This window comes from Pteronotus mesoamericanus, unplaced genomic scaffold (assembly GCF_021234165.1).
Source record: "Pteronotus mesoamericanus isolate MK-2021 breed Mesoamerican mustached bat unplaced genomic scaffold, CSHL_Meso_final contig_50, whole genome shotgun sequence".
Taxonomy (NCBI): Eukaryota; Metazoa; Chordata; class Mammalia; order Chiroptera; family Mormoopidae; genus Pteronotus; species Pteronotus mesoamericanus.
In genome coordinates this window covers 19,489,003-19,506,505 of record NW_026555186.1, presented here as the reverse complement: position 1 = coordinate 19,506,505, position 17,503 = coordinate 19,489,003, and the positions used below count along the sequence as shown (strand labels likewise).

The following is a 17,503-nucleotide window of genomic DNA, read 5'->3' as shown; positions in this document are numbered from 1 at the left end:
TGGACTCACCTACTCAGACTCACTCCCACTGAGCTCCAGCAGCGGGACAGCAGCTTGTAAGGCGCCAGCAGTACACAAGGAGAAACTGAAGTGCCCCACATGAAGGTGAGCAGAGGTCATTGTCCCTTTCCTATAGAGAGCTGGCAAGCTGGTACAATACCTGAGACTCCACTAACCTGGCTAACACTGTTTGCCTACATTGTAGGTCACCAGGAACTCCGCCCCACCCAACTTACAGGTTCACCCAAGCTGCTTTTCCATATGAAAGGCTGGTCTTGTCTCAGGCATCACAACTTCCTAAATCCTCTCGAACAAGCAACACCTGGACTCAGTGGACCCCAGGCCTGGCACTAGCAGCAGCCAGCCTAGATTCACAGCTTGAATTCACCTGGGAATCTCTGAGCCCAGGACAACTACCAGCCATCTCAGATTGCTTGATAGCTCAGGCAGGGTAGCCCAGGGCAAAACACAAGTGGATGATCTTGGCCTGTACCACCTAGGAAACCCCAGGGCCAGTACACCCAGCAGACAGCTCCAGACCACGGTGGAGCACCACCACCCTTCCCCCACAGAGCCGATCCTCCACCAAGGGCAGAGGTTGGTGCTAAGTGGTCACAGCCAGTCCTTGCGGCTGACTGGCCTGGGTAAATCCCTACCATTGACGTGCCAATAACAATCAAAGCTCGACTACAAGAGAGTGTACGCAGTCCACAGAGAAGGTGCACCTCAAGTACCCAAACTGGGTGATAGGGGAGGCTGTGCCACTGGACCCTAAGGACACCTATTGCATTAGGCCACGCTACCAAGACAGGGAGTCATAGCAACTCTACCTAATACATAGAAACAAACACAAGAAGGCTGCCAAAACGAAGAGACAAAGAAATATGGCCCAAGTGAAAGAATAGAACAAAACTCCAGAAAAGGAACTAAACAAAATGAAGATAAGCAATATATCAGATGCAGAGTTCAAAACAATGGTTACACAGATGTTCAAGGAACTTAGTGAGGACCTCAACAGCATAAAAGAAAATCCAGTCAGAAATGAAGGATAAACTACTTCAAATAAAGAATAATTTAGAGGGAAATAACACTAGAGTGAATGAAGCCAAAAATCAAATCAATGATTGGGAGCATAAGGAAGCAAAAAACAACTAATGAGAGTAACAAGGAGAAAAAAGAATCCAAAAAAAAGAGGCTGGTAGAAGCAGACTCTGGGACAACTTTAAGAGGTCCAACATTCACATCATCAGGATGCCAGAAGGAGAAGAGAAAGAGCAAGAAATTGGAAATCTATTTGAAAAATTAATGAAAGAAAACTTCTCTAATGTGGTGAAGGAAATAGACATGCAAGTCCAAGAAGCACAGAGAGTCCCAAACAAGACAGATGCAAAGAGGCCTGCTCCAAGACACATAATTAAAATGTGAAACGTTAAAGAGAGAATCTTAAAATCATCAAGAGAAAAGAAGTTAGTAACCTACAGGGAAGTTCCCATAAGACTGTCAGCTGATTTCTCCAAAAAAACTTTGCAGGCTAGAAGGGACTGGCAAGCAATATTTAAAGTAATGAAAAACAGTGACCTACAGTCAGGATTGTTCTACCCAGTAAAGCTATCATTTAGAATTGAAGGGCAGATAAAGAGCTTCCAAAACAAAAAAAACTAAAGGAGTTCATCATCACCAAATCATTACTGTATGAAATGCTAAAGGGATTTATTTAAGAAAAAGAACAAGATCAAAATTATGAACAATAAAGTGGCAAAAAGTACAAATCTATCAACAATTGAATCTAAAAAACTAAGCAAACAAGAACAAATACAGAAAGCATTCTGATGGTTGCCAGATTGGGGGGGTAGAGAGGGAGGGGGAACGATGAGGAGGGAATTAAGTACAAATAGGTAGTTACAGAATAGCCATGGGTTATCTAAAGTACAGTATAGGAAATGGAGTATCTAAAGAACTTATACGCATGACCCAAGGACATGAACAATGGTAGGGGGATTGTCTGAAGGAGTGTGGTGTGCTGGGTGGAGGGGGAACAAAGGGAGAAAAATTAGGACAACTGTGATAGCATAACCAATAAAATATAATTTAAAAAATAAAATTAATAAAGTATATTTTAAGACACATATTGCCCAAGCTAAAAACAGCAGAAACAGGGGCTTGAAATGAGTTTAAAATATGGTTTGAATGACAACTCAATATCATTTATAAACCAATACCTAAATGAAATGATATATAATTAATGTAATTAGAACCCCAAGTGCTACAAAAAGTGTTAAGGTATTAACTACTTTTACGCACTACGACCCCTAAATCTACTAAAAATGATTACAAATGCCTCCAAATTGCCACTGGATTTGTTGAGTGTGAATACTAGCAATGCCACTAAGACATCTGGACTTTATGTTCCTTAAAATCTCAGTGTTTGAAATGAATTCAAAACTCCTACCCAAAGGTTTCTGTGAGGATTAAATGAGAAATATACTCAAATCAGCTGGCACAGATGTTGGTAACTTGTTATTTCTCAAAAATTGAGAACAATTCTCATCAACTGCTTTAGAATTAATAAACAGGCTCAAGGCATCAGAATTCAATAATAGATCCAGAAACAGACTCGAAGTTTGTGGACTCCAACTCTGTTATCCTTCCCCCGTACCTCACATATTCTCTCAGTGCTTTTCAAACAAGAATATATGATGAACTAGGAAATCAGAAATTACATAATAATTACAGTGTGTTTTCCTGGGTTATCCATGTTTCACAAAATTTAGGAGTGATGAGGGAGTTGAATAATTGGACAGTTAAATAATAATTTAGTTGTTAAAACCTTTGCATATTTTACGTTAATTCAAACATGGATATGATGTGCCCTAGGTCACAAAGCAATTATTAAGGTAAGAACAACAGACTTCCTAGAATATTTGCATTTGCTTATAGACACTTGTGGCTAAGCCCTTAAACTCACTGAATTTACAGAAATGTTATTAACTATAAACTGGATTTGACAAGAGATATACAATTCTACTTTCTAAATACTTCTACATTACTGATTCAATTTTTAAATTTTAATTTTAACTCATTTTTTTTAAATCTCAAGTATAAACACGTCAAATTATGAATAACACGTAACTGGTATCACAACCCATAAATTAGAAGCACTTTAATGAATGTTCTTTCTTCTACACAATGTATAAAAATCAATGAATTATTTCTATATATACTCTACTTACCTCTCTGACATTTATTTTCATGATTTAAAACAGAATTACCTGCATGTTGACTCTTTCAATCACACAAGAAAGGACATGTAAAACATGCATCTTTGTGTCACACTCTGTAACTTGCTGCAATAACTGAAAAAGTAGTGTGAACATGGTTTCCAAATACTGCAAGTCAAAAGGAAAAGAAAGGTCAAAATAAAAATGTGAGACCTTTATATAAAGACAGACAGAAAAGAAATAATGTCAAAGCAATAAGTAAAAGACTAAAGACAAAACCGTAGCATTACCCAAACAATTTCAAATTGTTCAGGTTGCCAATTGCAGTGACTTTTTTCTTTACTGCTGTTAAATGTATCTGTTTTAGAATTTACCTCACCCACAGTATTTTCATAAGAAAATTGGTTCCAACATTTTGTGTTTAAATTTTATACTGCTAAACTGCTAACAGTCATTGCTCCTCCAGATATGCCTGCTGTTGCGCAGGATCTATTCATTAGAGCACCATAGCACTGCCTGATGTGGCCCTTAACATACACTGCACGGAGATACAAATTTTTGTAGATAAATTCTTGTAACTCTAAAAGTAACAGAATATCTCTTATTCTGGATAAGAGATAGGAAATATCTCAGATAGAAAATATCTGGAAATAGAAAACAAATATCCTATATCTGGCAATTAAAGCCTGTATTATAAAAATTATAGCAGGAATTAAGAAATACTGGACACCAAATACATAAAACAAGTACTTGTTCTTTCATATATTTGGTTCATTTTAATACAGATTTCTTAAACATATTTCTTTCACCCAAAAATATCTAGTGATTCTTTTATTTAAGAAAAATTTCTGCCTACAAGTTCATCCACAATAAACGTAAATATTTTACGATATAATTTTATTTTTTATTTTTTGTACAGCCATTATGCAACGAGCTACCTATTAATTTTTTAAATTATATTTATTGGGGCAACATTGGTTAATAAGATTACAAAGATTTCGAGTATAGATTTCTATGATACATGATTGCACTGTGGTGTATGTCTACGACTTTCAGTTTTAGACCCGAAATATAAGTGAAATCGTATGACTTATTTTCTGACTTATTTTGCTTAGCATAATATTCCCAAGATCCACCCATGTTGTCGCGAATGGCAGTATTTCATTTTTTGTTATGGCTGAGTAGTATTCCATAGTATAGTATGTACCACGTCTTTATCCAACCATCTATCAAAGGATACTTGGCTTGTTTCCATGTCTCCGTTCCTGTGAATAGTGCTCCAATGAACATAGGAGTGCATATATCTTTGAGAATAAACATTTTCAAGTTTTTCAGATAGATACCCAGGGGAGAGATTGCTGGATCATATGGTAACTCTATTCTTAATTTTTTGAGGAACTGCCATACTGTTTTCCATAGTAGTTCTACCAGTTTACATTCCCACCAGCAGTAAGCTTTCTTTTTTTCTCCACAACTTCCCCAACAGCTGTTATTGTCTTATTGATAATGGTCACTCTGACAGGTGTGAGGTGGTATCTCATTGTAGTTTTGCTTTGCATTTCCCTAATAACTAGTGAAGTTGAGCATCTTTTCATATATATATACGTTGGCCATTTGTATGTCTTGGGAGAAGTGTCTGTTCAGGTACTCTGCCTATTTTTTAATGGGACTATTTGCTTGTTTGGTGTTCAGTTGTATGAGTTCTTTATATATTTTGAATATTAACTCCTTGTTGGAGTTGTTTGCAAATATCACCTCCCATTTGGTTGGTTGCTTTTTTGTTTTGCTCGTGGTTTCTTTTGCTGTGCAAAAGCTTTTTAGTTTGATATAGTTCCATTCATTTAATTTTGCCTTACTTCTCTTGCATTTGGGGTCAAATTTTATAAAATCTTCTCTAAGACCACAGTACATGAGTTTAGTGCCTCTGTTTTCTTCTATGTAATTCACAGTTTCAGAACTTATTAGGTATTTGATCCATTTTGAAATAATTTTTGTCCAAGTGGACAAACTGTATTTAGTTTCATTCTTTTGCATGTAGCTTTCCAATTTTCCCAGCACCATCTATTGAAAAGGCTTTCTTTTATCCATTGCCGTGTTTTTGGCTTCTCTGTCAAAATCATTTGCCCATATACATGTGATTTTATTTCTAGGCTTTCAATTCTGTTCCACTGGTCTGTGTGTCTGTTTTTCTCTCAATACAATGTTGTTTTGAATATCACTCCTCTGTAGTATAGTTTGAAGTCAGATAGTGTGATAACTCTGGCTTCATTTTTTTTTTCTCCTCAGGATTCCTTTTGCTATCCAGGACCTTTTGTGGTTCCATACAAATCTGCTAACTTTTTTTGTTCCATTACTTTAAAAAAATGACATTAAGGTTTTGATGGGGATTGCATTAAACCTGTACACTGCTTTGAGTAATATTGACATTTTAATTATGTTGATTCTTCCAATGCATGAACATGGAATATCTTTCAATTTCATTGTGCCTTTTTCAATCTCTTTTAATAATGTTTTAGAGTTTTCTGTGTACAGGACCTTTATATTCTTTGTTAAGTTCATTTCTAAGTATATTATTCTCTTGTTGCAATTGCAAAAGGAATTTTTTTTCATTGTTTTTTCCTGAAATTTCCTTGTTAGTATATAGGACTGCAGTGGATTTTTTTTATACATTGATTTTGTATCCTGCAACTTTACTGTATTTGTTTACTGTTTCAAATAATTTTTTGGTAGTGTCTTTAGGATTTTCCATATATAAAACCGTGTCATCTGCAAAAAGTGACATTCCTAATTTGGATGCCTTTTATTTCTGTCTCTTGTTTAACTGTCCTGGCTATGACTTCCAGAACTATGTTGAATAAGAATGGTGAGAGTGGGCATTCTTGTCTTGTCCTGAATTTGAGAGGAAAAGCTTTTGGTTTTTCACCAATGAGTATATTAGCTGAGGGTTTGTCATACATGGTCTTTACTATGTTGAGGTACTTTCCTTCTATCCCCATTTTGTTGAGTGTATTAATCATTATGGATGTTGTATCTTATCAAGGTTTTTTTTCTTGCCTATTGTTCTTAGAACAACAAACACTACTGCCCCAATTTTACTGATATATTTCACAAGTGCTTATTGAAAATAAATTATGTTAAAAAACCACGCTGGGAGCTGGAAGTTGAGTGGGGAATAAAAAGATGAGTAAGACTTAGTATTCTGCTTTTCAAGTAATTTTCAATCTCGTGTAGGATAAACATATACACAAACACAGCAGAGGGGAATAACCTAAGGAGTAAAAGTAACACACACACATGAAATGAAATTGCTAGATGTTTTATAACTGTGACTAAAGAAAAAGTTTAGCAGTCAACTCCAAAACAGATGAAAAGACAGCTAAATAAAAACAACAACAAAAAAAATCAAACTGTTTCAAACAAAAGTTACAAATAAAAGTAATTATTCCAAAATAATCAAATATACCTTTAAATTCAGCTTTTATAAACAACACTATATATAATTTCAGTTACAGAATAATACTTAATATTCAAAACGTATCAGTAGAAATTGTTATAAAACCTAGAAGTAAATGTTCTTACCGGTAGAAACTGATCCGTTCTAAACTCAAAATCATCAACAGGTAAAGAGCAGTTAAGGAATACTAAGAATAGATAAGATTTATCAGGAATAAAAAAATACACACACACACCCCAACTATAATAAGCCAATCAAAAATTACATTTTAAACTACCACATTAATTTACCAAAATAATTAACAATTTCAAAGTGTTAAAATTCTTAGCAATGAAGTATTTTAAAATTTTTTAAGGATATTTAACTTCAGAGTTGTAGCTGTTTCAATACGGACCTAAAAGAAAATATATCATGAATTTTGAATCTCTCTAGAGCAACTAAACATCATTAATATCAAATGACAAAAAGTTTATTCCAAATAACTTTCTTCACTCCTTTTGTTAACATTAAAGCCACAGAATATATTACTATCTAGAAATAAATGTACTCTCCTTATCTAGCAAAAGCTAAAAATACAAAATAAAGTACATAGTGTATAAGAGAACAGAGGAGCATTTAACATGTAATAAATAAAAATAACAAAAATTAGCTCTGCCTCGGCTATTTAAAAAAAAAAAAAAAAAAAAGTAGTTACCACACAGAGACAAAAATGAATTTTGCAGTGATTCATATGTAATGGGGAAAACGTAGAATCTGACTTTATAGAATGAAAAGTTGGAGAATGTGACAATATTGGTAGAAGAGAGTCTAAGAATTTCTAGAACACTAGTAGGTTCAATTAATACATGATAAATAAATGCAAGAAAACAAAACAAAAATATCCTCTCTTAACAAGACTGTAAACATGACTTTTCAAAGAATAAATTCAGACCTTCTGAAGAAAAATGAAACCCTAAGTATCCAGAACTGGATCCAGACTGTGAACTCAGCCTGTGAATCTATGCCATATCTCCAGGTGAATGAAACCTCAGAAAACTGAAAAGATTAAAAAAAGCTAATTCCATACAGGGGCAAATAAGTGCCATCAAGATGTCAGAAACTTTGGAAGAATCCTAAGAAGCATGGCAGCAACAGAGAAATGAACAAGAAGAAACTACCAGTTCAACATTCTTCCAAAGGTCAGAGCATTCAGATACTTTCCCAGTCAGCATCGGTGAGAATGAGCCTTGGGATAAGCGTCAGGATGGTTGATTTGAGGTCTGGACCTAGTCACACCTGACCACTTCTACAGCCTGCCCCCAGCAGTGAAGACAATCAATCCCTCACAACAAAACAGTAAGCATGGTGCTGGGGCCAGAAAGAAACAGCACTGTATCAGGGACTTAAGATCAACAGGAAAATGTAAATAAGGCAGGCATAAAAGGATAATCTTGAAAGAAAGTTATCTTCTAAAGAGAAATAGAGTAACAACTTCATAAACTTTTATCCCTATTTCCTAATTCTTACACTAAACATTTTACAAGACTTGACTCTGTGCTAGGAATAAGAAATACTGACATAAATATTATTATTCACACACTAGTATTATTACTAGTTGGTACTAATCATAGTACATTTTGTACTCTTCAACAATAAAGTCAAGATCACTGAATTATACCATTTGATGTGTTTATTCTGAAATACACATGCAAATAAGTTTCCTAAAAGGATAAAAAGCACCCGTATTTGTCTTCTTAGAGAAAAAAATTCTAAAGCTCATTTTCATATAATATGGATACCAGACATATAATTACAAATCCAAAACTGACTGTAGTAAACTTCCTAAAATAAGGATTCCTTCCTTCCTGGTTTTAGAATGGCTTCATATTTTGACAAACACAGATTTTTAAAAATATATTTCCTTTTGTGAAAACACAGACTAGCACAGAGTTTAAAACCGGCAGCAGTGTTTTGGGGACACAAGGATGAACAAATGCAAAAAGAGTATAAAAACTTTGAGAGAGAAAGATGGACAGAACTGGGAGACCCATAAAAGGCAGGAGAGTGGACAGAAAGGACAGTAACAATGCACTCTGTGTGAAATACCTGCCCTGACTCCTCCCACAGTGCATTCAGGATTCACTGTCATGTACATGCCACTGAAAGTACCATTAACTGCCTTACCACCTTGCAAATTTGCTATTTCTATGCTGGTAGTCAACCTGCCCACGAAGATGGGACATTTGCTTGATGGACAACAACTGCAGCACACGCCACCTCTAAACTATAAATTCACAGTTTACGTTTTATATAGCCTCTAACAAGGTTGAAAGAGTATACGAAGGCTAATTCTTTTAGCAGCTTAACTGCTTGTTTTATTGAAAGGTGTGAAAATAACCTAAGTAAGCTCTTTAAAAATTTATAATTTCCAAAACTGAAAAATATGATTGGCTGTGAATCTTACAACCTAAACTAGCCCAATAAATATATCAAATGTACTGGTTAAAGAATTATCTGGGATCCTAGAAAAAGAAGGTTTCTTTAGCCTAAAACTCAATCTGTTTACACTGTGGTAAATAGCATTCTCAAACCTGACGCTTGCCATAAGCACTGCATCTGTTAACCAGCATGTTCTAAGAGATGGAAGAGAGCATGTAGGTGTTTTTTTAAATGGGCTTTTCAGTAAAGCATTGTGGCATTGTTGTCCTTATAAAAAAACATAATAAAAGTGGAACCTTACTTCACTTCATGTGCAAAAATAAATTTTAGATGGAATAAAAAACCAAGAGTTAAAAAATGGATATATTAAACAAGAAATAAAAAAGAACAAAACAGAAAGAGGAAATCAATAAATCTATACTAAAATTAAAAAGCTCTTCTGAGCCTGGCCGGTGTGGCTCAGATGGTTGGAGCATAGTCCCATAAACCAGAAGGTTGCAGGTTCGATTCCCAATCAGGGTGCATCCCTAGGTTGCAGGTTTGGTTCCAGGTCCAGTGCATACAAGAGACAGATGACCAATGTTTATTTCCCTCCCTACCTCTCTCCAAAATAAATCAATATGCATATTCTCAGTAAGGATAAAAATATTTAATTAATTTTTAAAAAACCTCTGCTCAATCAAAGGAAAGCAGAACGTGAATGGAAAAACAAAGGTTCGATTGCATTTGTAATATTTCATTTCAAATATATATAAATATTTCAAATATGTAAAAAATTAGTACAATGAAAATATGAAAAACTAGATGGTGAACATAAGGTGGCTTATTATGTTAGTGACTGAATTTTTCTTTTCTTGATATAACTTTTAACTTTTATATTATAAAAATATTAAAACCTGTCCTTTTTAAAAAAGCCGGAAATATACTTAAAAGTAAAAAAATTCAAAGTAGCAACTACCTTAAACCTAATGAAATTTCCCAACATTACAAAGTTTCCAAATATTGCAACATTATAAATGTTTGTTCATTATTCCTAGATCAAGTTTTAGTTTATAAAATTTGGGTATTTCACACTAGTAAGTCAAATTGATAAACACTAAAGAAAATTATGTTATTTTAGATAACAAAAAAAATTCACTCTATCTGCATTGTATTCCCCAAGATCAAAAAATAATGTTAAACTTTCATACAACTATCAGAGACAGACGATGTATTCTACCCAGTGGCCTATGTTTTTTAAAAAAGATATAAGCCATTTCTCAACTTGAAGTTTAACATAGGCTATACATATAAAAATAACTCTTTTAAGATATTTAAACAACATACCACTAAGTCTTGGTCTTGAAGCAAGTTACAAATTGCCTCATATAACATGGGTCTTAAATCAGACTTGAATTTCACAGAAATCCACTGACCGATGAGCCAAATCACCCTGCGTCGCAATGGCTTATACCTAGAAAAGGAAAAACCATGAAATTAAATTGTTAAATATTTTAAGAAGTCTATTTCACTTAGTATATTTTATCATTTAAATTAAAATGTAGTATAATCTACATTTTTATATAAAAGTATTAAAGGTACTTTTAAATGTTCCACAGTATAAATCCTAACAATAAAGTTCTGATCTAAAAAATTACAATGTCTTAGGCAGATATACTATAAATCTGATTATTCTGTATTTTTTAATTGAAGAGAGAAAGGGGGGAGGAAAGAGAGAGAAAGAGAAAGAGAGAAACATTGATTTGTTGTTCTATTTATGTATTCATTGGTTGATTCTTATATGTGCTGTAACCGGAGATTGAACCTGCAATCTTGGCATATTGGGATGACACTCCTAATCAAAAAAGATACCAGGCCAGGGCTGATTATTTTGTGTTAGAGAACTATAACCTGGATATGGACATAAAAAACAAGTCCACTTCTGTTCCTTAAGCAACCAAAAACAGTATTCTAAACAGGTACAAGTAGCTAATGTCCCAAAGCCTAAGGATAGTGAGGCCCAAATATTAAGAATAAAGCAATTCCCATATTCAATTTTTCAATTCCAATTCCATTAATTTCATAAATATTATTTTCGGAACACTGAAAGATTTCTAGGCTTATAGGAAACATTCATATAAATTTAAACTGATTTCAGCTAAGCTCTCTAATTTTGTAACAGGTACCCAACAACAGAATGTGACTCAGGTTATGAAAAATAACGATCTAAATTTTAAACATTTGCAGTGACATGTACATACATTCATTTCTAAGGTTATCTTTGTTAAAGGAAATAAAGAGTACTTTAGACAATGAGAAAAACCACAAAGCTATAATCGTGCCTTAAGAATTCCATCCACAAAGTATCTTCTTGATATTTTACAAATGTTAGCCATAAAATGATATTTATTTCTGGGTGTAAAAGGGAAAAGCTAATGAATGTTCCACATTTTTAGAAATTACAATCTTATAAGATGATCCAACACATAAGAAGAATTACTCATCCAAGGTGCAAAATGTGTGTAAGTATCCCTGCCTTCAAAAAGTTTATCACATGCCTAAAATAATTAAAAATGCAAAGCTACTCTATACTAGGATTTCAGAAGAGGAAAAAAAACAGTGGGCAGAGGGAGATGAGATTTGAACAGCCTGTAAGATAAACATTATTCTGGGCAAAAACCTAAAAGAAAAAAGCAATTTTAGGGCATAGGGACTGTTTGAACAAAGTTACAGAGGTGGATATAAACAAGAATTTTGTCGAGTTAATGAAGGAACCGCAGAACCACCAGCCTTGGACTGAGATCTTTAAGATGACGGAGAAAAAAGAAAGGTTCAATTCCAAGATCACAGTCACTCCTGGGCAGAGTTAAGATTAGGGGTCAGTTAGTTCATCAAAGTGTGGGGAGCAGCAGCATCATTATCCTGGAAGCATGGCAGAATCACATAAAGTGACCCAGACCCCAAACCATAAGCTAAAGCAGAACCTAATTTTAACAAGATCATCAGGTGTTTCATATGCATTCATTCACTCAAGTCTGAGTGAATACTGATCCAGATCAGCTCTGTCCAAAAAACATATAATGCAAGCCAATACATAATTCTGAAAATTTCAGTACCACAATAAAATAAAGAGGCTAAACTTTAATAGTACTTTTATTTCCCTCAATATATCCAAAATATTATCATTTCAACATGGAATCAATATGTTTTATACTGTTATAGTATTTAAATTTCAGTTAATTAAATTAATTTCCTCAGTTGCACTAAGTACATTTCAAGTGCTAAAGAGCCACATATACTAGCTACTGTACTGGACAGTGCAGGTCTAGACTTAAATAGCCTCTGTTTTAGGACAATCAAACTGCACATGTCTCCCTACTGAAGGCTTTCTATGCATCAAGGCTCACTAGCTCCCTGGCGGCAGAGTCACAATCCATCTTATTCACCATTGGCTCTATAGGAAACGGCAAATTTCAAGTGTTCAAAATATTTGTTGACTGAATACATGATTGAGTAACTGAATGAATAATAGCTACTTAACTGATCAAAATTAGATTTAAAGAATCTCCAGACCTACAATCTTATGGGTGTAAATTTTGTAAAATGGGCATATTCTGATGGCCTTCTACTCATTCACTAATATAGTCAAGAATTGTTAGCTGATCTATGATTATATTCTAGGCATTCTGATAAGGACACATCTATAGAAATAAATCAATAGAACTGAACATTTCAAAACAAGAAAAAAGTCTCTTGAAAAAAATTTTAAGTTGCTAATATTAATCTAAGAATTTATAAAAAGTATAAAAGATCTTTTCCCTCCAATTTTACTTAGTACCCCAAATTAAAATAATTAGGCAAATACTTCAGTATGTTCAAATGCTTTTTGTCACTGTAACTCTACATCCTACTGTACTCTGCCCCCAAAAGACCTGCAGCATGCTTTGTGTGTTCCATCCTTTCCTGGATGTTACTTTGGTTAGGCCACTTCTGACACTAGGCCTGCCCGCTGCTAAGTCTCCAAATAGCTTTTTTGTACATATTTTCTTTCTACAATTCAGAGACCCCTATCTTCCCTAACACTTGCATAAAATTTCATCTTTCCTATACAAACTACCTTATCTAACACCAAATACTTCATAAATAAAAACAATTCACATTTGAAGTAAAAAACATAAACTCTTTTGCTTACTTTTCAGTTACATAAGGTTCAGGAGCCTTATTCCTTTCTACACTAGACACTAACAGCTAGGTCATAACATGACTCATTTTTTTACATTTTAAACAATTTTTCTGCCTTATCTTCATTAGAAAATCACCATGGTAAAATAACTGTATAATAAACACAAAGTTTTATACTTGCCTATTGTGAATGACTTGTAATTCTGGAAGAAGTTGGTTTTTAAACCACTGATCAAAATCAACACTGTCAAACAGCTCATAAGCTGCCAATCCAACAGCATTATACACTAAGAAGAAGATTTGAGAAAAAAAAAATTTAATTTCAGATACTGGGCCAAATGAAGATACTGAGTCTTAGGGACTACTTTGAAACATGTGACGTGTTAATAAAGGGAAATGTTAATCATAAAAAAATTTTAAATAGACATTTTAGAAACATTGTTACTTTATTCTGTTTTTCCTAAATACTCCTTAGTGCATTCAAATAGAAAATTACATTCATTTAAAAATATTCAAGTCAAGGTATAAAAATTCTAAGAGAACATCTGCTTCCAAATGAGTAAAATGTTTTATGACCTGGTCCCTTCTTGCCCTTTTTCTATGTTCATCTCCCACAAACCCCTTCACCTCTACGTTTCAATTTAACTAAAATACTGCCAATTCAAAATATACCTGTGCCTGCTCCTTTTCCCTTTTGTACATACTCCTGCTTCTCCCTGAAACCCTCTTCCTATACCGACCCTCCCCCTCTGCTAACTCCTACTTATTCTTTTTTTTTTATTTATTAAAAAGATTTTATTTATTTATTTTTAGAGAGATTACGTTCTCATATTACACCTCTTTAGGGGTCTTTCCCCAGGCACACAAAAACTATGTGGTTTTCCACAGTGCAACCTGATTATCACCTACCTTAGCATTAATTAACTGGTACTATGTTATAATTAATTGTCTATTTGCTTGGTTTTCTCCCCCACCGGATAGTTCATATATTTTAGGTACCCCTTATATCCTAATTTCCAGAATAACACCTGCCACAAAACAGATACACTACCTACGGAAAATACAAAGGTTTCTAAATCACTTTGGTTGAACATACCAGCATCTTTTATTAACAGTGCATTCATATCTTCCACATTAGTGGGCCCTGAAAAAATAAGTATCAGGAAAAGTAAATAAAATTAGTTATTAAAAAATATTAAATACTTCATTTAAACTCAATCTATTAGCTTCCTAATTCAGCTAAGCACAATATATTTCATGACATTAAATATACATGGTAAAGGAAAAGTCTAAGTTTTCTTATCACCATTACAGAACACAGGTATAACAGGTAAAGGTCATATTACAATTAAAAAAAATATGTAACATATTTGTAACATGTTATATCAAGCAACATTCTAGAAAAAATATATGCCACAAATTGCTAACCATTGTATTATACCCTGATTATAAAATTCTTAAAAGAAAACATAATGAATCTCACAACAACAAAAAGAACAAAAATAGTCAATTCACACAACGTACTCTAAACATTAAAAATAAATCAGGTTATGAAAGTACATTAAAAAGAGACAACAAAATGAAAATGTAGAAACTGTAGAATAAAAAGCTGGCAATCTCTGCACCCACTATCTAGAAAGAAGAAAACGGTGGTTAGAAATGAAAAATACAGTTTACTTAAGCACGTTTCCTTAGAATAGAAAGATTTCTAGCAAGTTTATCAAAGCATTTTACTGTTGTTAAATATGAATTATTAAACTCACTAGTCTAATAAGCTAGAATAAGTACAGGCCTAAATAAGCAAACTGTTCCAGATCTAGAAAGAGAACTAAACTCTGAAATCACTAAAAACCTTACCATCATACAGCAACTTATGAGAGTGTAACTTAAATAGCTTATCTACTTTCCTATGGTGGTTTTAAAACAATAAATAGATAGAAGAAAACAGAAATAATGTTCTGAACTCGACAAAAAGATAACTGAAGCAGTATAGGTATCATCAAAGTTAAGAATCTGAAATCCTACATTAAGAAATTAGTAAAGAAGTGTGTATTAGAAATCAAATATATTTTCATTTTCATATGAAAACACAATTAACATTTAAATTATCTTGAAAAATTACCGCAGTAAAACTTGGCTGATAGCTCGTTTTTCCCTTGGTTTTAATTTAAGCAGGAACACTCTTAGTTTTGGGAGGTTAACAAAAAGCCTTAAAAAGTAAGCTATCTTCAAACTACATATAAGAACAGAAATCTCTTTCCCTATAGAGATTCTCTTGCTGTTATTTCCTTACATCACCATCTACTTAGTCCTTGATCCTTTGCAATGTGATTCCCAGCCCAATCAATCTAATAATCTATTGTCTCAGAAGATTCTGCTGCCTTCTTTTCTCTTCCAGCACTGGACACTTCTGACAACATGCTCTTCTCCAGGATTCACCCCCTGACTACTCTCTTCATACTTGTGGAAGAGTTTTTTACCTGGCTTTTTTCTTTTCTTCTTCTTTTTTTTTTTTTTTCAGGGGCTTCACATTCTCATATCCTGAAGAAAGTCTCAGATTCTGTCGCTGAACCTCTTTTCTTCTCCCAACGCTTCTTAAACACATGCTCCAAAAGTAAAGTTCTATCTCTAACCATTACTAATAACTGCTTTCCCTGTCATTAAGACTCCAAAGTTCAGGATCACTATGACCACTTTCTCTTGGCCAGCACAGTCAATTAGCTGCCAAAAGTCAGTCAATCAACAAATAGTTTACTGAGTGCACCAGGCACCGGGAATAATGTGTGGACAAAACAGATGTGATCACTGCCCCTTCCTTGGAATTTAGAGCACAGCAGAAAAGTCAAAAATGATAAATCACTGTTAAAAGTTAAATAATTAATTTCTTGTGTACAAAGTATTATGATCAAGTGGTAAAAATTTCACTTCATCATTCCCTCTTAAATCCATACCTTCTTTCAATTTCCAATGTCACCATTCTGAGGCTGTTATTTTAACCTTTTATCACACTACTTGTCACAACATACTAGGCTGCCTGCTCTTTTGCTTATGTTATTATGCTTACAACAGCAAAATCTATCATATCCAAGGCCTATCTCAAGGCCTTTTTTGTGAATTGTCCATTCTTGTATCCTAAAGTCCACCCATTCAGAAAAAAAATAACTGATCTTTCTCAAGTTCTTATCTTTGTATGATCTATATAATACTTTAGCATTAATTAACTGGTACTATGTTATAAACAACTATCCACTTCCTTGGTTATCTCCCCCACCAGACAGTTCCTGTATTTTAGGTACCCTTACATCCTAACTCCCTGCACAACCCCTGCCACAGAACAGACACACATAGTAGGCAATGCACATAGTAGCCACTCACAAATTATTTTAACTAAACGCTAATAGATCAAAATATAAAAAAAAAACAAAAAACCCAAAACCTCACCTTGAAGTGTTTGCATCATTTCTAGAAGTACAGGAGTAAGAGTCTGATTATATTCATGGAATATATCTATAAATAGTACTTCAGTGCAAGGCTGAAGGGAAAAAAAATTCTAATAAAAACAATGGTATATTACAGTGATTATTTCTACAATAAAGCAAAGAATATTCATTCTTAAGATCCTAAAACTCTGAAAATATTTTCAATTCTTGTTTTTTGGAAAAAATAGATTACTATTTTTTGTAAACACAGTGGGACATAAAATCAAGTTATAATAATTTAGTACAGAACATACAAAAAGTTTCTTTCACTATTTCAATCATTTGGCCTTATGCATTTTTTGAATAAAAACTACACAGAGGAAATAATTTACATTTTTAATTAATAATTCTTTAAATTAAAAAAGCAATCTGGAGCCACATTCATTCATAGATTCAGTATTATAAATGAATGTATAGGAATTAATGTTAAAAATTATATATTTTCTTAACAATGACATAAAAAACAATAGCAATTTGTAAGTTCAATTAACCACAAAGAGTGTTTCTTTTAACAGACTCAAACATTAACAGAAGTCACAGTATTAGCTACATAATAAGAATGATTCGTGTTGATTTTTAAAAGTATTGAATCACTAGATGTTTCATAAGAAAATTATAATTAAATATTGAAGGTATTGTACTTTATGTTTAAAAAGAAATCTTATATACATATACATACTGAATATGACAGATGAAAAAATGTCATCTCAGATCTTTGCTTCAAAATAATCCAAGTGGGGAGGGAGGATGTACTTATATGAAACAAGGCTATC

The 17,503-nt window shown here is 33.4% G+C and overlaps 1 protein-coding gene across 4 annotated transcripts in view; it reads right to left on the bottom strand.

Moving 5' to 3' along the window:
- IPO11 (importin 11) overlaps nt 1–17,503 on the bottom strand; it is a 192,386-nt gene that overhangs the window by 107,881 nt on the left and 67,002 nt on the right. For all 4 annotated transcript variants that reach the window (XM_054578401.1, XM_054578402.1, XM_054578403.1 and 1 more), the window contains 7 exons: nt 16,693–16,783; nt 14,348–14,395; nt 13,433–13,538; nt 10,417–10,543; nt 7,033–7,066; nt 6,798–6,838; nt 3,270–3,386 (listed from right to left, as the gene is read on the bottom strand). In XM_054578401.1, the coding sequence (XP_054434376.1) occupies nt 3,270–3,386; nt 6,798–6,838; nt 7,033–7,066; nt 10,417–10,543; nt 13,433–13,538; nt 14,348–14,395; nt 16,693–16,783 (564 nt within the window). The remainder of the gene's footprint in view (nt 1–3,269; nt 3,387–6,797; nt 6,839–7,032; nt 7,067–10,416; nt 10,544–13,432; nt 13,539–14,347; nt 14,396–16,692; nt 16,784–17,503) is intronic.